Source organism: Podarcis melisellensis (assembly GCF_964234715.1).
Source record: "Podarcis melisellensis genome assembly, chromosome: 14".
Taxonomy (NCBI): domain Eukaryota; kingdom Metazoa; phylum Chordata; class Lepidosauria; order Squamata; family Lacertidae; genus Podarcis; species Podarcis melisellensis.
Window position 1 is genome coordinate 14,505,975 of NC_138546.1, and position 20,810 is coordinate 14,526,784.

A 20,810-nucleotide genomic window follows, 5' to 3' on the forward strand; every position below is an offset into this window, starting at 1 on the left:
AATTGCTCCTTCAGTGAGACAGCACCTGCTCTCTGGAACTCCCTGCTCATTTATATTAGGCAGATGCTTTAAGTGTAATGTCTTTGGTGTCTGCTAAAAGCTTTTTTCGTTTGGACAACCCTATCCTGACTTTCTTTGCCCTCTTCCCCTGCAATTCTAAGCACTGGTTTAGAGGCAACCAGAAGGTTGTGCTACTGTTAAAATAATCCAGATTAGACAATGGTGCACTTTATTAACTGAACTAATGTGACATGATAATATATTTACTGGGAAGCACTGTAATATTTACATAGGGCGTTATTGCATTGTAGCAGCTTGAGCCGAAGGAAATTCAGGGTGAGGTTTCCCATCTTCTGTGTTTCAACTGAAAGTTCCTTACTTATTTTATTTACATCCCAGGCACCCGTTTAAACTGCCCATCCCGCAAAGCTTTCTCCTCCAAGAAACCTTCACTCTGAACAAAAAGGAGAAGCATTATTTCTTGGAAACAAAAGTTTTGATCAACGAGCTTGAAGAGTCTGTTCAAACTCTCACACTCAGCTACAAAGCTGAAAATCCGCATGTGAGTCAAATTTACGAAACCATCTGCCTGCCCCCTCCTCCCCGGTAACCTTTTCAATATCAAAACAGCCATGAAATAAGCTACACATCTGTGTAAAGTTTTTTTCTCTCTCTCTCTCTTCTTCCCAACCCTTCACCCATCTCCAGGTTTGTGCTGGATTGACGCATCCATACAACAGCAACTTCTTCCCCAAAAATATAGAAGTTTGCGCCATAACACGAAATCTCAGCTGTGTAAGTAAGTTTGATGAGATTGAAGGAATGATTCACTATGCATAAAGTCGCCTCAGGGGAGATAATGAAGACATTCTGGCTACAACCCTGGTTTTATGGCCATGTCCACACTGTACATTTAAAGCACTTATATACCACTTTAAGTAGATGCTGGTGGCGCTGTGGGTTAAAGCACAGAGCCTAGGACTTGCCAATCAGAAGGTTGGCAGTTTGAATCCCCGCGACGGGGTGAGCTCCCGTTTCTCGGTCCCTGCTCCTGCTAACCTAGCAGTTCGAAAGCATGTCAGAGTGCAAGTAGATAAATAGGTACCGCTCCAGCGGGAAGGTAAATGGCGTTTCCGTGCACTGCTCTGGTTCGCCAGAAGCAGTTTGGTCATGCTGGCCACATGACCCGGAAGCTGTACTCCAGCTTCCTCGGCCAATAAAGAGAGATGAGCGCCACAACCCCAGAGTCGGCCACGACTGGACCTAATGGTCAGGGGTCCCTTTACCTTTATACCACTTTAAAGAGTTGTGGTTTCCCCCAAAGAATCATGGGAACAGTAGTCTGTTAAGGGTGTTGAGAGTGGTTTGAAGACCTTCTCACCACCCCTCGCTCTACTAGCACAACTATCCAGAGAGCTCACAGGAAGTAGATGCTGCTGCTTCCTGTCCTCAGTTTGGCCATTGCTCACTTGCTTGCCAAATCCTGCTGCCAGTCCTCCTAACCAAAGTTATGGTCTCTGTACGTTAGATCTGTAGACAGTCTCTCCAGATTTAGACAAAGGTGCTGCTTTGCTGATCTGGCACATTTAAATACTCATTATATCAACCCACAGGTGAAACAGGAGATCGAAGTGACCCTAAAGGTCAACAGGAAAGAGGCTCTCAGCTTCCTGGGCAAATACCAGAACCAATCTAGCATGGCTGAGTCCCAACACCTGGTACAAATGGATATGACACATGCATTCCAGGTACCTACCTTTTAGAGAAGAGGCACCACCTTCTCTTTATCTGTCTCCATCCCACTTAACTTCTGAGGGTTTTGGCAAATAATGTATAGGTTGCTCGCTGTGTTTCATTTCTTTCTATTCTCTAACTGGTTTTTTTTTAAAAAAATATCCAGCTGTGGGCTTCTATGGAAGGATGGACAGGATATAAATTTAAGAATTTAATTAAATTAAAAACCAGCTTATGCTTGCCAATCTAAAATCCAGATGTTTTGAACTACAGCTCTCTACAGCAGTGTTTCCCAACCTTGGGCCTCCAGCTGGTTTTCGACTACAACTCCCATCATCCCTAGCTAGCAAGACCAGTGGTCAGGGATGATGGGAATTGTAGTTCAAAAACAGCTGGAGGCCCAAGGTTGGGAAACACTGCTCTACAGCACCAGACTGGGGCTGATGGTGGCTTAGTCCAAAACATCTGGAAGGCAATAGGTTGGCCAAGACTGCTATCACCCAGTCAACCACCAGCATATTGTATTATGTGCAACTACAGTGCAGAAGCAGATCTTGCAATCCCCAGTGATATCCGTGGAGCTTCCATGAGCACAGAGGATGGTGCTGTATCTGCATTAGGACATGTCTATAGGGTGGCTGTGTGTCCTTCTTTACAGTTGTCAGGCCTCTATTTGAAGGGTTGTCTGGTTCAAGCCCAGTTTAACTATGAAGGAAACCTGAGAAGGGAGAGCAGGAGAGGCTTTGAAGTCACCAATCCTAGAGTTAGCACTTGCACAGCAGTCTGAACAAGACTCGTCCAGTCACAGTCTTCTCCGTTAGAGTGAGATGCAGTTCTACTTAAATGATAGTAATTGGGTTGAAGCTGGTGCTTATCCTACTCAGAGTAGACCTACAGAAATTAATAGTAATGTTCATTCAGTTCAATGATGTGCTTTGAGAATTGAATACACCCCGTATCTCTCAAACGAGCATCCATACATATGAATTAGCATATGCAAATTTCCATGTAAATCTGTGTCCTCTCTTTGTCGCAATGCATAAGTAGCCAAACTACTTGCCTGGACTATAAACTTTAACCTCTTTAATAACCACGGCTTCCAAATGGGGAACCTGGGGGGGGGGATTATCATGTGGTCTGCAGTAAAGTCATGTAAGATGAGTCAGAACATCTTCTGTTAATCTGAAGAAAGGGATAACTTATCGCATTTCCTTCCTACTAGCTCAAGTTTCCACAGTCGGTTGCTATGAGGGGGGAGCTCTTTTCAAGAGAAGCTGGACTGGCTGATTTTGCATCCGGTGTGACAATAACAGCTACTATCGACCAACAGGATACTTCGCAGGTCAGGTTTCGTACTAGTCTTTTATGCAACTAAGAGGACCTCTAGACCAGACTTTCTCAGCCTTGGGTCCCTAGATGTTGTTCGACAACAACTCCTATCATTCCTAGCCAGCATGGGAAGCGGTCAGGGATGATGGGAGATGTGATTCAAAAACATCTGGGCACCCAATGTTGAGAAAGGCGGGAGGGATTCAAGCACAATTTGTGTGGATTGAAGCACTTTGTCATTGTAGCGCAACAAATCAACTTTTAAAAAAAATCACGGACACTAGGAAAGAGAGAGGAAAATGCACTGGAAAGTGTGGGACAAACAAATATTGGCAGGAACTGTCTCCAAGCAGACATTTTTCCAAGTCATTGCAATGTAGACATTTGTCCATTTTAACCTACCCTCTGTAATTATGATTGCAGCCAATATTATCCATGGTTGGAACCTTCTATTAACCCAAGGGCGAGGTTGGAACAGAAGCACACATGTGCTGAAAGGGGGAGCAGCAATGTTGTCCAACGATGTCCATTGCCATGTCACATCATGCCCACTGGTGTCAATGAAATTTAGCATGATGGGCCAGTATATCAGTCAGAAAGCCACAGCTTCATAACCCAACAGATACTGCAGCACGAAAGGAGCTTTAGAAAATGGGACAGAACTGGTAGATGTATAATCAAGAAAGCTAACATAATATTCCCCGTGTCTGAATGTACTCTTCTGTATCAACAGTTTACAGCTTGGCTGAATGGAACCAAGACTGGGTTTGGAATTTATTCACAATTTTCTCACTTGAATCAATCAAACTTTCCTCCAAGTTTTCAGGTACCAAAATTCATATTCCCTGACAGCAGAGCAGCAATTTACATTAAGTATTCTCCTCTCTTTCCCCCTATCTTTTGCTTTGTTGAAGTGATCCTGGAGTTGCCAATCTTCAGGGTTTTCTCCAGCTCAGATTCTGATCTGGGGTGAAGACAAAGTAACAGAATCCTAAGAATCACAGAATGAGAGGGGCTTGGAGGCCATCTTGTCTCCCCTCCTGCTCAGGGCCAACTTATGTTCCATAGAAATCTACCCACCTGTAGTGTATGAATACTAGATCTCAACCTGCCCTCTGCATGAATGTTGGGTAAAATTGCAATAAAAATGTATGTATTGGGGAAAATTCACACTAAAATGCTGATGAATTTCATGAAGTGTTGTTATTTTTAAAAAAATTGCAAGCTGATGTGAAAATATGGAGAATGTAATGTAAGTTTGGAAAACAAGAGAAACTGAGGGAAACAAAAAAATTGACAGATTTGGCTTTGAGATTTGGGGTGGGGGAGGATGGGACTTATCCTTGGTCGGGCTGCGCCCCAGTTGACCCATGGATTGCTTGTTTTGTTTTTTCCTGCCCTTAGGCCCATGCCACCACAAACCGATACAGCAGGAATGGTCTCAATGGATCCTTTTGCCTTCACTCTGGCAGAAAGGATATTGTGTTGCTGGAGGCGGACTTCAATGGTGAGATGAGGAAGGATGCCGGAAGCATCAGAGTGAGCGCTCTCCTAAGACAGGCAATTCTGACGCAGTTCAGATATTTGTGGCTGCAGTTCAATGGCAAGATGTCGCCAACCAGGTAAAGAAAGCAGCAACTGGGGCTGTAGCCCAAACCTTTATTTTGTAGCCAAATATCATCACCAGTTATACAATAAATAAGGGGCCACAACTCAAAATATGGTTCAAAGCAAACTAATAAGATAATCAGGTGTGATGTTCAATATATATCAGAACTATGGAGCCCCACTGGAAAATTATGCTGCATGTACTCAGGGGATGTTCTGTTCTACCTGTTAAAGGCTGAGCCTTGGCACTCAGAATAGGTTCTACACCTGAGCTCAGATTATTCAGCTCTGAATCTGCTCTCTGGCCTGCCAGTAAGAGCTGGAAGGTTGATGGGGAACAGGACAAGGCCTCTTCTCTCATGGCCCCACAGCTATGGAATGCCAAGCCCAAGACAGAGGACAGTACCTCTTTACATGGCTCGTGGCTACAAGTTAAAACTATGGATTTTACTCCCACAAGATGTAGTGAGAGCCAGTGGCATAGCATGGGGGTGACAGGGGTGCTTGCCCCAGATGCAAAATTTGTTAGGGGTGCAAAATTTCGACACCCGGTGCTACCTCAATACAGCTGCATGCTTCCGTCACTGGGATCCATTGAAAATGGCTTCCTTATGCAAACCAGGAAGCGGCCTCTCCTGACAGCGCAGCAACTCTTTTCTTAACTTTACGGCTATCATTTCCTGGGTGACGCCTTAGCCAGTTGAAAGCACATGCATACTCTGTCCATTTCCCTCCCACCCACCCCTCCGCTTGGCTCCAGGTGGTGGCAACCCACGTTACACCACTGGTGAGGGCCACCAACTTGGGTGGCTTAAAAATAGGCTTAGACAAATGCATGGAGGATGAGGTTGTTGGTGGCTACTGGCTCACAATGGATTAGCTGTACCTCCAGGGTTGGAGGCGGTAGCTCCTGGAATACCAGCTGCTGGGAATCACACATGGGGAGTGTGCTTTTGTGCTCAGGTCCTGCTTGCAGGCATCCCGTGGGCATCTGGCTGGTCACTGTGAGAACACGATGCTGAACTAAATGGGACATTGACCTGATCCAGCGGGCTCTGTATATGTCATGATAAGCCAAGAACCTTGACTTATTAAACCAGTTTGCCAGTTACATGCTTCTGCTGCATGTAGTGCAACTGCCCTCCTACCATCCACTTGCTTTTACAAAGGCCACAGATTCCCCATCCCTGCTGTAGGTAGCCGTGGTTCAGCAGTGAAGATCACTGAGCTGTCCTTCCATGGCTATGTCTACTGACTGCTTGCTTTGCCTTCCTTCTTGCCTCCAGAGCTATGCTGTCTTCTGCAGTGAAACTGAATCACAATGCCTTTCACCTGGGCGTTGTGGGATCCAAGGAGCAGAAAGGGGGTCTGGTGCTAACCCTCCATGGCAGTTTCCGGCACAATGTTCTCAGCTTAAAGCACGTCATACCCCAGGACCTTTCCCTGGATGGCTCTCTCAAGCACAAAAACAACATCCGTGAAGGTATTGCTTTGCTGCAAGGTTCAGAACAAGCATTCATATCCTTCTTGAGCAGGTAGGGCATTGTCTGGCCTTGACTGAGGTCCAAGATAGGCTGCAGTCAGAGTCCTGTTCTGGTGCAGGCAAAGAGACCAATGGATGTCATCATCCAAGACAGGATGGGGAATCAGGTCACATTCTGGATCAAGTAGCCTTGGCCAGACTGTCTATGTGGCTGTAAGTATTCATTTTGAGAACAACAACAACAATTTATTATTTATACCCCACCCATCTGGCTGGGTTTCCTCAGCCACTCTGAGCAGTTTCCAACAAAATATCAAAATACAACAATGCATCAAACATTAAAAGCTTCCCTAAACAGGGCTGCCTTCAGATGTCTTCTAAACGTGTGGTGGTTGTTGTTCCCTTTGACATCTGGTGGAAGGGCGTTCCACAGGGCGAGTACCACTACCGAGAAGGCCCTCTGCCTGGTTCCCTGTAATTTCGCTTCTCGCAGTGAGGGAACCGCCAGAAGGCCCTTGGCACTGGACCTTGGTGCCCGGGTAGAACGATGGGGGTGGAGACGCTCCTTCAGATATACTGGACCGAAGCCTTCCTTCTGTCTAACAGGCATCATGAACATCATGGCTAACCAGTCAGTGTTTGGAGCGCACATCCGGAACAGAAACGTGTTTGGAAACGAAAGCTTTCATAACATCACAGTGGCTGTGACTCAGAATGGTAGCTGGGCTTTCCCAAGAGAGGCAAAGCTCCGAGGGCAACTTGAGCTCAGAAGAGGAATTCAGAAGGGTTTGGCCAGTATCCAGGTGGACACGAGAGCTCTCCATCTTAATATCTCAAATATCATCATTCTGGAGCATCTTGGAGCCTCAGGGATGCCCGCCCACAACATCAGTAATTTCTATACCACAGGTATGAAATGCAACCCAATACTGGGCTGTTTCTCGGGATCAATAGAATGCCATTTGGAAAGAGGAGCTCCTTTTCTTTGAGAAGTACTCTGCGACTGCCTGCACTTCTCCAAACAGCCTACTAAATTTCTATCTCCTTCCATTTTGGGCGCTGTTGTTTCTTAAGGGTTGTTGGGAATTATAACTCTGTGAGGGGTAAACGAGAGTTCCCAGGATTCTTTGAGAGAAAGAATGAAACAACATCCCACTTTTGAGACACTGAATTTGAAGTGCAAGTGCCTGAATCTCTCATAAGGACCCACCTTTATGTTCAGTTTCCTTTAAAACAACTTTTTTTAAAAAAGCAAGTGTAGGGGAAATGAGCTGTTTCCATGTTTCCACAATGCCTGCTTTTTACATTATACCTTTGCTTTGATCCTTGCCTTTCAGTTCTAAGGTACAATTTAATTCACAGTGTGGGTTTGGAGAGGGGGGACTGACTCTTTAAAAACTTCAATAATTTCAGCTGGCTTGGAGCCATCTCAGTGAATAAAAATCCCAAACCTCAAAGCAGAGGGGAAATAATAGTTCTGAAGTCAGCTTTAAAGTACAGGTGTGTTTTTAGTTACAACTTCAAAGTACAGGCTCTACCCTTGAAGAGTCTTCTCTAGTTTTCCAGTGGCATAATGGCGCTATTGAGTATGAATGAGTGTTTAATTCCTTGCCAGCCACTCTCAGGGAGAATGAGCTTTCATGCTTCTGTTAACAGCATTTGGAGCAGATTCAAGAATGAATGGGGTTGACTTGCTTTGAGTTCTGCAAAGGAAATCTTTCCTTGCAGTTCCAAAAAAGAAGCAGCAGTAGCATCTAGCAGGGCTCTGCATGGACACGCACAAACATTTGGATCCAATTTGTGGCCCAGATTTGTAAATCTGCATTGGACCCAATCCAGACCCATTCCAACCTGCCCTGGGTCCAAATCCAGATTGTGATTGCGAACTTACAAATCTCCTGAAATCTTATAGGCTTGCATGACAAAACCAAAATAGCAATAGCTTACTTGTTTTTCACATAGGGGCATGATGTCTAGGGCATGGTGGTAGCATATTCAGAGTTCAAAGGCCCATTCCAGCAAGGCAAAAACACTCAAGGAAAATGTGAAGCAGAGCTAGTAAAGGCTGTTAGCCTGAGGAGAGTCTAGAGGGCAATTCCCCATATGATTCAGAATCCCTGCCCTGTTATAACATGGCATGGCCCTTAGGGGAATTTGAGGAGGATGGCAGGAAACAGGCATAAAGGGAATGGCAGACAAAGAGAGAAGACGTATCTGACCCACTTTTGACTGGGACCATGCTCACCTCTTGTTTTAGTCCTACCCCCCCCCCACCAGCATGCTTCCACTGACAGCTCACCCCAAAGAAAATGTGGTCCTCAACAAAGAAAGGATTTCCCTCCCCTGAGCTTCTGAAGACTCAGAATGTGCCTTTACAACTAATCACCTATCGAAACCCCAAAGCAAGCTACCCGTTGTTCCTGGCTCTTTTCTGTATATGTGTCTCTGTGCATCCAGTGTGCTTTGCTTAATCTCCCTCTTTCTCTTCGGCTTCCCACAGAAAGTAGCATCCTGGCCACATATGGCCACATCAGTACTAACCGCACAGTAACTCTGAAGCTGCAAGGCGGTAGCAGAAAGATGGCTGCAGCAGCTGGACCTGAGCAGCGGCCCTCGGAAACCCTTCAAGCCCAGATCATTGCAAACTTCAGCCACAACATTCCAGAGCTGAAGAATCATGGGATCCCCTTCAGCATAGAGTCTACCTGCCGTTACCAAGTAAGGAGAACAATGCCATTGACTGGGGGTTGGGAACCTCCAGTCCAAATATGGCCCTCAAGATCTCTCTTTCTGGCCCTCAGAACCATTTCTGGGCCATGCCCCTCCCCAGGCTGAATCTGCCCCATGCCCTCCTTGGGGGCTTTTGCCTGGCTGGAATGTTCCCTTGAAATGCCTTTTGCTTGCATGGCTAGAGGAGAGGGGTTGCTTATAAACCAAATGTTGCCTCAAAGGCAGGAAGTCCCGCCTCCTCACATCCTGCCTTTCTCTGATATATTGGGTGATTTCTTCTGGAGGGCTTCTAAACCTGTCCAGAGAACAGCAACAATGAACTCCCCTTTCCCCTCCAGGGATTGGGCTTCTCCTTCTTCTCTTGCTATCTTTAGGTATTGGGGTGACCAAATTATTGGAATATGAATTTTTGGAAAGTCCCCAACACAATTGCTTGCTTAGCGCATGAAATATACTCAGAGTCGAGAGTGGATTTCATGCTCTTTATTCGGCTCATAGTGGTGAGGAGGAATGGAAGTTCCCCCAGAATGTCTGCTTTATTTACATTATTTACACAATGGGCCCCACATGATTGGCTAATTCTGGGATTCTCCTGTAGGCCAATCAGGTTGCGGATTAACTTCCACCTGGAGCTGGATTGGGTGGCTCCTGTGGACCAATCAGACTGCTGCATACTGGGTCCTATTGTTCTAGGACCAATCAGACTGCTGCATTTTGGATCCTATTCAACTCAGGACATAACAGCGCATAACTCGACGACTTTAGAACAGGGGTTCTAAAGTTTGTTTAGAATAGCCCAAGAGCCACATTCCCTTCTGGGGGTCACATTCCAGTGGTGGGTGGAGCCAGAGGCAAAAGCAGGTGGAGCCCCCAATGTAAATATTACTTTGATACGGTAGGCTACTTTCTTCAGGGACCCCTCTCTATCCTCCACCCAGGGAAGCAAGAGGCTTAATCAAAGTTCATGCACTCATTCCAGGCAGGCAAAAACACTTTGGGTACAAAGATGTGTAGTTTCTGTGACCATTTTTGGAATGCCGGCAGATGAAAGGCAGTTCACGGGGGTGGCTGGAAGGCTGAGTATTGTCTAGCATAGTATTATTGCCCACTAAGATGTCTGGTCCTTCTCTGCACATCAGCCTTTTCCCTCTGGTTAGAATTTCAGCAACAAGATGGCGATGAGAGTGGCAGCCCAGGCTGGTGAAGAAGAATTCAAGATTGAATTGGAGAAGCAAGGCACCAATAGCACCACAGGGTTTTCCCTTTTCCTTTACCATGACGTGGGACTCCTGATTCACACCATTCCACCATTAGTACGGGTTAGTTGACCACATTGCTGGTTTGTTAAGTCTGCAAATGATACCAAAATAATGACTTCTTTTGCATTGTTTTGGCGCTTCCTTACATTGGAATGAACATAGGATTTGTAAATGCGGGTGGTCCTGTGGTCTAAACCACAGAGCCGAGGGCTTGCCGATCAGAAGGTCTGCGGTTCGAACCCCCATGATGGGGTCAGCTCCCATTGCTCAGTCCCTGCTCCTGCCAACCTAGCAGTTTGAAAGCACTTTAAAGTGCAAGTAGATAAATAGGTACCACTCCAGCGGGAAGGTAAACGGTGTTTCCGTGCACTGCTCTGGTTTGCCAGAAGCAGCTTAGTCATGCTGGCCACATGACCCGGAAGCTGTCTGCAGACAAACGCTGGCTCCCTCAGCCAGTAAAGCGAGATGAGCGCTTCAACCCCAGAGTCGTATGCGACTAGACTTAACGGTCAGGGGTCTCTTTACCTTTACCTTACATTGGAATGAACGTTAGATTTGTAAATGGTTCTGTAAGCCATATGACTTAGGTTAAATAGCAGGCAGCAAGACAAATAATAGTATTGGATGGACACCAAAGTCAAGCGTTGTGAAATGTTGAGCTGCAGCAAAGAAAACGAAGTATCTCATTGCTGCAATTATATTCCATTTTAGTTTTGTGTATGAGTGGGTGTGTTTACTAGGGATGGGCGGACCCGCCAATATCAGTCCTCACAGTTTCTTATTTTTCCAACCTTAAATTCAATTCTCCACATTTCTGTAGCCATTAGAGAATTTACTATTTTGTTACTGATATTCTGCAGGTCCAGTGTGACGGAGAATCCACATCTCATCAGCTTTCTGGCCATTGTCACGGAGAGGTTGCAAATCACTCAGTGGAGGTACAAGGTTCATTCTCAAAGCTTGGTCAACAGCATTGCACTGTCTGCAGTAAAGAGAGCCTGAGCATTGGGGGTTGTTTAAGGCATGGAGATCAATATGAATTGAATGGCCTCTGGGTGCAGACTTTCAAGTATCTCTGCTCACTCAACATCCCAGGGAATTTACAGGTTAAAAAACTCGTCAATCTAAAGGGTAATAAGTGTATGACTGTGTTTAATCTCACCACAGATGGGTGGGGGGCTTGTTCTGAATTAGAAGTGACAGCAGAACCCCTGTTAAAGTGATATGGGTTTGTCTCCTTGGTGAACCCACACATCCCCAGTTTGATGCTCACAGCAGAGGTGAGAAGGTCTATGGTACAGATAAATGCATTTATGAAGGCAGCGTGAGATCTTCAAGCAACCGAGGGCTCGGGCAGCTTCAACTGAGAGCAAAATGTGAGGGCTCCTTGCTGGCTGCAGTGGAGTGGCACCCCAAAGTGTGGGGTTGCCCTAGAGGCCAAGGCAGCAGGAGGTTCTCTCTGGCAGTGACAGGTGAAACCCGGGAAATGTGCCTCATTTGTAAGCTAGACATGGAAAGCAGTCCAAACTGCCTCATCGCGAGCGGGCAATTCCTGCTGCAGAGCAGCCTTCCAGAGATCACTTGGGTGTGGTTACACCACTGGGAGGAGCAGGAACAGAGAGGAACGTCTATGCCAGAAGAGGTGCAAAGCAATGGGATTTTGGTGTTTGATGCGTTTTCCGTAAGAGCCCAAATTAACTGCACTGTGGATGGGAACCCAATGCAAATGGTAGTGGTGGCTGCTTGGAGACCCAAACTGGAGCTGGATTAGCTGCTCAGCCACCGTGTCCCAGCCAGGAACTGGTTACATGGAGTCGCCCAGTTGGGGAACAGAGCGGACCTGAGCTTGGAACTGATGAGCGGGCTGTGTAGGCTTTCAGGTGTGGGACAGTTCAGAAGGAGGCCTGGTGCCATTGCCCCTCTTTCCAGGTAGAAAGAAGCATGTCCCGATCGCGAGGGCATCTTTTGCCTCTTCAGAGCTTCTGCTGGCCAGATCATGAAAGGCCTTTTTTGCTGGGCCTCTTCATGTGTACAGTGGTTCCTCGGGTTACATACGCTTCAGGTTACATATGCTTCAGGTTACAGACTCTGCTAACCCAGAAATATTACCTTGGGTTGAGAACTTTGCTTCAGGATGAGAACAGAAATTGTGCAGCGGTGGCGCAGTGGCAGCGGGAGGCCCCATTAGCTAAAGTGGTTAAGAACAGTTTCAGGTTAAGACCGGACGACTGGCATGAATTAAGTTCTTAACCAGAGGTACCACTGTACTGCACACTGTACAGAGTACCACTGTACTGCCTGTTCCACAGACATCCCCCTCTCTATCCAGACAAGCAAGAGCTGTGATCAGAGTGCAAGGACACACTCCAGGCAGGTAAAACCACTTAGAATAGGAGTCAATATCAGGGAGTGCTGGGGCAGGGGGAGTGCTGCCTGGAGGGAGTTTCAAGGGCCGTATCAATGGGCATGGGGGGCCGGATTTCACCCCCGCTTTTAGAATGTGCATGGCAGAAGGCAACAGTGCATCTTTCCAGATCAGTGTGGCCCGCTGGTTGCGGCGAGCCGACAGCCTCCTTCTTCTCTGTTTTAGGTCCCGACGAGAGTTTTGCTCAGCGGGTCAGTGGGGACTGCCAACTGCACCGCCGACGTGGTTGGAGAGGTCATTTCCAACGCCACCTTTGCTCAGTTCCGTATCCACGCTGCCTGCAACCCTCAGCACAGTTTGGAAATCGGCCTCAGGCACGCCTGGCCTTACCTCAGCTCTCTGGGTCTTGCCCAGGAGAACAGGATAAAAGCAGCTGCTGTGAAAGGGGACGAGTACAAAGGCCTTCTGGAGGCGACTCTTGGGAAATGCAAGTTAACAGGCAATGGAGAAGTGAATAGAGAGGGTGAAGTCACAGCTGCAGAATGGAAAGTTATTCTTCTAAATAAATGTGACCTTCTGGAGGTGATTATTTACTATCGCCACCCCAACTGATGGGTTGGAGCATATTTTCTAGAGTTGGGGGCACCCTTGAGGTGCCCTTGAGGTCTTCCCTTGGTGCCCATGAGGTCTTTGAAACCCACCCACACCTACCTAGCTCTCTCACTGTCCCTTTTGCCATGGGGTGTTGAGATTGGTTACCTTTTTCTCTCTTGAAAAGTACAGAGTTGAAGGAGGAAGTTGGAAGAGTTATACCCTTTCCCACTTCCTCTTTCAGCTTTGTGTGCTTTTCAAGGCTCAGACTAATTCTTCTGGAGCCAAATTTTACCAGATCCCTTGGAAGAGCAGAGTGTTTGCATCCATGTACAGTTTCTCTCTGGCTATCTCCTGATTGTGGGGAGGGGGAGGCTGATCTGGGAGAGGGGCAAAAAGTGAGAGTGGCACCCACAGTACTCCCTCAAATATCCGAAATTCCCTGGGGGTGTAAAAGATTGGCAACTTGTGGTCTGGAGAATAGATTCTACATAGGTTAAGACTAAACTGAGCTCTCCCCTGTCTTTTCTCTTTCCTAGAAAATGGAGTTACCCCAGAAACTAGTCTCCAGGGGTTCGTTCCTCATGAACATCTACAATGTCAGTTTAGCAACACACTTCTGGTGTGATGGCAAAACAGCTGATGTGCAGCTGGAGGTGTCTTCTGTAGACAAATATACCGTGCAAGGATCGCTGGGTCACTCTTTCCCCTACCTCTACGATCTAGGGCTGCCTCCGGACAACTCACTCCACCTCTCCGTGACAAATGGCTCCGTTCTCAACGGACTTATCTTGCTGCACAACGGAAACTGCAAGCTTGAAGCACAAGGAGAAATCAGACCCCGAAACCAGACTGAATGGGCCCTGGAGATGGAAACAGATTGTACAGTTTTGCAGGTCGTACCTGGTTCCTTTCTGGTTCTAAAGCAAAACATGGCACTCTAGAAACTGGCTTGATTATTTTTCAGATAATCAATCTGAGCTTAAAAAAGAGAGAGAGCTGTCTTACACCTAAAGGCAGACCCTGCCATTCACTCAACGGCACAAGTGTTGGTCTTTGTTTACATTTATATTACAAATATTGCATTATGCCATCCCTGGAAAAGCACAGTGGATGGTGATATGAGACAGGAGATTGCCAGGGATGGTACCAGTACAGGAGGTTGGCCCATTCAGACCCCAATAACCTCAGTCTCACCTCAGCCAGGACCCACCTGCCTGCCTTCTTACTTGACAACCAGTCAGGGGATGGTTGTGCCTGCCATTGGCTTTGAAATGAAGCGAATACAGTGCTGCCTCAGGTTACAGATGCTTCAGGTTACAGACACTTCAGGTTACAGACTCTGCTAACCCAGAAATAGTACCTCAGGTTAAGAACTTTGCTTCAGGATGAGAACAGAATTGTGTGGCAGCAGCATGGCAGCAATGAAGGCCCCATTAGCTAAATTGGTACCTCAGCTTAAGAACAGTTTCAGGTTAAGAATGGACCTCCAGAACGAATTAAGTTCGTAACCTGAGGTACCACTGTACCATTAAAAAGTTATGAATTGTGTATAAAAAACCAAATTATGTTGAACACTAAAAGGAAGAGGAGGAGGAAAAGGTCTTGCCTGTGTACAGATGTCAGCAGATTAAATCACATTTTGAATCTTGAATGATGGTTGTATTTTGGCCCTCATATATATATATATATATATATATATATATATATATATATACACACACACATATATTTCGAAAGCATGAATTTGATAGATTTGGTTTTAAATGCAAATAAGATAAAATCTTTCTCCTAGCCCTAGCCACTTCTCCAATCAAACCTACCCCCTTTAAAGCTGCAGCTTTTAAGTTTGTTTTTTAAGAGTCTCATGGCAGCTCACCTGCATAATCACTGTTAGATTAAAAAAAAATCTGTGAGAAATTTGGCCAGAGGGACAGAGTTACAATCTGTTGATCCCTGCGTTTGAAATGGAATCATTTTTGTTCCTCAAGACGTACCCAGGAAGAAGAACCCTTGACAATGATAGCCTCCAAATGGGTTTACAGGCTGTGAAATGCGTTTTGCATCTCACCGTTGACTGGATCCGTTCAGACAGATGGGTGCCAGGGAGCGCCCTCACTTTGAAGTGAGGATCAAGTGCCAGGCAAAGGTCACGTTAGAAACTGAAGTGCCACATGGTCTGTCACCCCAAGAGGGATCCCAGAAGAAAATGAGCTGTCGGTAAATTGTGGGAAAACAGATCAGGCATGACATTAGCTTAGGCCTTGAGTCAAACCCTCGTCAACTCCAAGCCAATTTGGTCTTTCATGCAGAAAACCAATTCCAACGGCAAGGATCAGTAGAGAACAACTGCAAAGCAATACAGGTACTGCCTGCCATGGAAAAGGAGGTCCCCTTTTGACAAGATGCTCCATCTGCATCAGTGGCGTAGCGTGGGGGTACAGGGGGGGCCGGTCGCACCGGGTGCAACATCTGGGGGTTAGGGGGCGCAAATCCACGGGTTAGGGGGCGCAAATCCACGGGTTAGGGGGCGCAAATTACTTGCCTTGCCCCGGGTGCTGACAACCCACGCTACGCCACTGATCTGCATACACACACAATGAAAAACAGAACAAATCCAAGCCATAACCCCTAGAGACCTTTCTAAAGACGAGGAGGACATGTTGCCAGATTCCAAACCTGGAAGATCCAGATTAAGTCTTTTGCATGAATTTGGAAGCTGACTAAATGAGGTCAGCCTGTTTGCTCATCTTCTCCAGGACTGGCAGCAGTTCTGAGGGGCATAGCTGTCAACTTTTCCCTTTTCTTGCTAGGAATCCTATTCGGAATAAGGGAATTTCCCTTAAAAAAGGGAAACGTTGGCAGCGATGCTCTGGGGTCCTAGGAAGAGGTCTTTCCCAGGTCTTCCTGAGCATTCTCCTAGCATTACCTGGAGACACCGGAGATTGAATCTAGGACCTTCTGCATGCAAAGTAGATGCTTTGCCACTGAGCTGCAACCCTTCCTTGGGACATACGAAACTGCCTTATATTGCCAGACCATTGGTCCATCTAGCTCTGTAAATTGACGGGGAGTTTCAGGGTTTCAGACAGGGCGTTCTCCCAACCCTACCTGGAGATTTCAAGGATTGGCGGTAGGGCCTTCTGCATGCAATGCAGATGCTCTTATCACTAGGCCATGGCTCCTCCCCCTCTTTAGAGAAGTGGAAGGCACAATCCAGCCAATGATGACACAGTGCACAGTTCCACTTTGAATCGCTTACACATAAATTCCATGCCGTTGGAGATTTAGGAGGAACAGTAGTTGGCTTCCATCTTCTTGTGCAGTAAAACTCCATGAACAAGCTTCTGGCCATGTTAAGACACTGTTATTAAACCCTCTTTTTTATGAAGCTAACTTGAATATTTTATTTCATGGCAGGATCTTGGAGTCCCGGTGAAAATAGATGGGTCAGGGCATATTTTAATCAATAAAACGTACCTGGATTCTCAAGCATTGTTTACTGCAGGTGAAAATAGTTTACGTGGATTCCTCGTTTTAAAAGCAATGGCTGTAAGTAATCGAGCTGACATGTTACGTGATTGTTTTTCTATTTGCTGTACCTCCCCAGACACTTACTAAGCTAAAAAGGTGCAAGGCAGGTGAGAAACGAATCAAAAACTCAGTTACCTTAGTCAAAATACAGCGTTATAAATGTGATACCAGGGCTGAAGTCACAATTCAGTGATATTTTCAATTGTGAGTTTTACAATGGTTTTTTGCAGAGCGTTGTGGTTTTTTTAGCTGTGTAGATCTAGCCGAACCTTTGGTGGGGATAGATCCATGGCCCATTTGCTTATCTGTGCGACGGCTTGTAGTTTGTTGAACAAGCCATGGTTAAAACAAACTATGTCTTAGCACCATGTGCAAGTAAAGCCAATGGGGAGCTGCACATGGTTACAAAAGGGGCATCCCCAGTAGACTATGCCCACCTGAAGGGAAGGGCAGGGAGAAACCTGGAAGGGAGAGGAAAATGGCATGGAATATCTTGGAAGGTGATATGGCTGGCAGGTTAGAACCTGGAATGGGAGCCCTCCATGCTGCAACATTTTACTGCAGGCCTCCTGTGTCTCTTCACTGTGGCCAGTCCCATGCCCAGGACAGCAGGCAAATGGGCCTTTCCCACACTCCTCACCTGATCTTCTTTGATGCAATTTCTCACAGACCAGACAAGAGCTGCATGCGTTGCTGACCCATAATGTCAAAAGCAGCCTTCGTTTGGGCATACCTGCCAGGACGGTGGTGGATTTAATTTCAGAAAAGAATGGCACCATTTGTAAGAGATGGCTTCTGTTCAGCGTGGACGGCAAGCAGGTAACCGCACCTCCCTTTTAGTAGCGTATATCCAAATAATGTGTGCAATAATAATAATTAAAATTTATATACTGCCCTTCATCCAAAGATCGCAGGGCAGCTCACAAGATAAAAATACAGGATAAAAGCACAAAATAAATAGTTAAAACAATAACAAAAGAATAACACACACACCCAGCACATTTAAAAGGCATTCAGCAAAAGTGTGTCTTAAAATGCATCTATTAGTGAAAACAACATACAAAAACCATTACAGTGGTACCTTGGTTCTCAAAGTTAATCCGTTCCAGAACTCCGTTCCAAAACCAAAGGGTTCCAAAACCAAGGCACGCTTTCCCATAGAAAGTATTGCAAAATGGATTAATCCGTTCCAGACTTTTAAAAACAACCCCTAAAACAGCAACTTAATATGAATTTTGCTTTCTAACAAGACCATTGATCCATAAAATGAAAGCAATAAACAATGTACTGCAGCCACACAATCAGTAGCTGAACCGGGTTCCACACAGTCAAAAAACAAAACAAAAAGAGCCACAAAAAAGCAAAATAAATAGCAAAAAGAGACAGACCTCAGCGTAACACTCAAAACAGAAGTGTGGCACTCAAATCAGAAGCATAACACTCAAAACGGAGGCATTTTTTTAATGAAATACATATATCTGGCCAACCACGTGCTCATGTCTTTTTCCTGCTGCATTGCGGGACTAGTTTTCATTTAGTAGTAAAACTGAGGAAACACTGCATATACTACTATGTGGGTTGCCTTTTTAGGATTAGTAGTGCACATAGGGAACGCGGGTGGCGCTGTGGGTTAAACCACAGAGCCTAGGACTTGCTGATCAGAAGGTCAGTGGTTCGAATCCCCACGACGGAGTGAGCTCCCGTTGTTCGGTCCCAGTTCCTGCCCACCTAGCAGTTCGAAAGCATGTCAAAGTGCAAGTAGATAAATAGGTACCGCTCCAGCGGGAAGACAAAGGGTGTTTCTGTGCGCTGCTCTGGTTCACCAGAAGCGGCTTTGTCATGCTGGCCACATGACCCGGAAGCTGTACGCCGGCTCCCTCAGCCAATAAAGTGAGATGAGCGCCGCAACCCCAGAGTTGGCCACGACTGGACCTAATGGTCAGGGGTCCCTTTACCTTTAGTACACATTTATTAGCACTTTTAATTACCAATCACATGCGAAAGTGGGTTCCATGTTGCAGCTTGGGCCTCAGGTCTGGACTAATTGAAGACCACTGGAATAAGGAGGAGTATGTTAACTGGTCTTTTGCCTCAAGCAGCAAAATGTCTGGGGTTGGTCCGATTTCTCTTCCAGCTGACTTCTAATTTCAGCAACGGGGTTTGTTCACGGCACACAACCCATATTACTAATGCATTTCTCCTTCCCCCCTCTTTTTTTTAAAAAAACTAGATCGCAGAAGAACTGAGCTTTACACAGAAGCTGGACCACATCTCTCTTGACTACAGGCTCACACATAATCTAGAAACTTTGCAAGCACTGTGGATAGAAGACAGGATAGAGTTGCAGGTAAGGGCTTTGTTTGTTTGTGTATAGACATGCTTGTCCAGAAGCCTAACTTGGCTACCTTGTACAAATCAGGTCACATCTTCACCATTCAAAGAATCATGGGAGGTGAAGTGGCTCTGAACTGTCACTCTGTGAGCGGTAAACTACAGCTCCCAGACTTCTTTGGGGAAGCCTATTGCTTTAAATGTGCTGTAAATGTCTGGTGTGGATGTGACCCGACATCCTTTAAATCCACTAAAATTGCAAAGAAACCAACAAACCACAGTGTGTGTGTGTGTGTGTGTGTGTGTGTGTGGGAGAGAGAGAGAGAGAGAGAGAGAGAGAGAGAGAGAGAGAGAGAGAGAGCTATAAAACCCTCCATCCTTTCCTTTTTTTTGGTTTTACAAATATAAAATTATAACAGTTCAAATTACATATCCACATTTAGAGATTTCTCCAAATCTCTGGACTTCCCACTTTCCCCATTCATGGGTCCTATTGTACACCCTCTCAACTGCATATTATTTCATAATCCATATTTGTATCTCTCCATATTGTCCATAATATTCACTACATTACAAGCGTTATTAAAATCCTGATAATGTTTTCATCTGCTTACAGTGGTCTCCTAGATAATTTATAAATGTTTCCCATTCACTGTTGAAGTTTTGGTCTTCTTGGTTCCTGTGCTTTCAAGTCAGTTTTGCCATTTCAGCATAGTCCAACAGCTTGGTTTGCCATTCCTCTCTGGTAGGGACTTTGTCATCTTTCCATCTCTGGGCCAGTAACATCTGTGCAGCTGTTGTCGCATACATGGTCTTTTCTGGTCCTTTGAAATGTTGGTACCTACAATTCCTAATAAAAAAAGCTTTGGTTGTGTTGTTTTGTTTTTTTACAAAAGTTATTTTAAACACCCACCCACCCAATTCATTATATATCAAATGGGAAATGAAAACTCTCCATCCTTTTCATAACACATATGCTTTTTTCTATACAGGCTGTGGCTGGGTTGGTGGATGTTAAGAACTTGAGAGTGAAGATTCAGTATGGTTCATGCTGGATAATTGTTAGAGGGCAAATACAAGCAGTTGAAAGGAGGATGAATTTAACAGGGAACTTTAATCACAAATGGTCATGGTTGCTACGCTCATATATTCCAGAAACCATCCAGGTATGTGCCGGTCATTCTTGTTGTTCTTCATTTACCATATCTTTCTGTGTATAAAATGTTGTTTTTTGCTTTAAAAAAAAATCAGACAAAAATTTGGGGTCATCTTATACACCAGCAGTGGCTGGTGGGCGTCACCCGGTGGATGATTGTTGAAAAAAGCTCAACAACTCAAGAAATACTGATTTCTTACTTTTGGGTTGTTGTTTTTTTAAAAAAGGGTCATCTTATACAAGGAGAAATATGGTAAAATGGACTGATAAGTCCACAACCGCATTATGAGTGCAGAGCTAAATTGAAAGATAATTTCACTAATCAGACACTTCCTTTTCTTTGCTGGAGCTGAACATTTCATGATTCTTGAGTTGCTTCTAAGGCACTTATCTCTCTTAGGTGATAATGTCCTTTGAAGTTAATACCACTCAAGAGAGGTGGATCCAGACTGTGAGTGGACAAACGCTTATTACCTATACTGCTAACTCCATCCATGTGAAGCAGCAACGCAATACCTTTTGCTGCAGTCTGCATAATGTTACGACGGCGATAACATCCAGATATCCCGCAGCAATCAATTTGACCTTCTTCCTACAGAAACTAGGTACATTACAGTCAATGTTGCCCATGTCCTGCAGCCGTTCTCAGCCTTGGTTCCCCCGATGTTATTGGACTACAAATCCCATCAT

At 45.6% G+C, this 20,810-nt stretch overlaps 1 protein-coding gene across 2 annotated transcripts in view; it reads left to right on the forward strand.

Annotated features, from left to right (window-relative positions):
* The window catches only part of LOC309356463 (uncharacterized protein), a 71,629-nt gene that overhangs the window by 21,050 nt on the left and 29,769 nt on the right, over nucleotides 1-20,810 (forward strand). For both annotated transcript variants that reach the window (XM_081887900.1, XM_081887901.1), the window contains 18 exons: nucleotides 400-562; nucleotides 709-795; nucleotides 1,614-1,748; nucleotides 2,957-3,076; nucleotides 3,797-3,889; nucleotides 4,468-4,685; nucleotides 5,958-6,154; nucleotides 6,761-7,063; nucleotides 8,655-8,872; nucleotides 10,042-10,203; nucleotides 11,004-11,081; nucleotides 12,734-13,090; nucleotides 13,639-13,995; nucleotides 16,520-16,651; nucleotides 17,303-17,452; nucleotides 18,864-18,980; nucleotides 19,957-20,130; nucleotides 20,521-20,725. In XM_081887900.1, coding sequence (XP_081744026.1) covers nucleotides 400-562; nucleotides 709-795; nucleotides 1,614-1,748; nucleotides 2,957-3,076; nucleotides 3,797-3,889; nucleotides 4,468-4,685; nucleotides 5,958-6,154; nucleotides 6,761-7,063; nucleotides 8,655-8,872; nucleotides 10,042-10,203; nucleotides 11,004-11,081; nucleotides 12,734-13,090; nucleotides 13,639-13,995; nucleotides 16,520-16,651; nucleotides 17,303-17,452; nucleotides 18,864-18,980; nucleotides 19,957-20,130; nucleotides 20,521-20,725 — 3,266 coding nt within the window. The remainder of the gene's footprint in view (nucleotides 1-399; nucleotides 563-708; nucleotides 796-1,613; nucleotides 1,749-2,956; nucleotides 3,077-3,796; nucleotides 3,890-4,467; nucleotides 4,686-5,957; nucleotides 6,155-6,760; nucleotides 7,064-8,654; nucleotides 8,873-10,041; nucleotides 10,204-11,003; nucleotides 11,082-12,733; nucleotides 13,091-13,638; nucleotides 13,996-16,519; nucleotides 16,652-17,302; nucleotides 17,453-18,863; nucleotides 18,981-19,956; nucleotides 20,131-20,520; nucleotides 20,726-20,810) is intronic.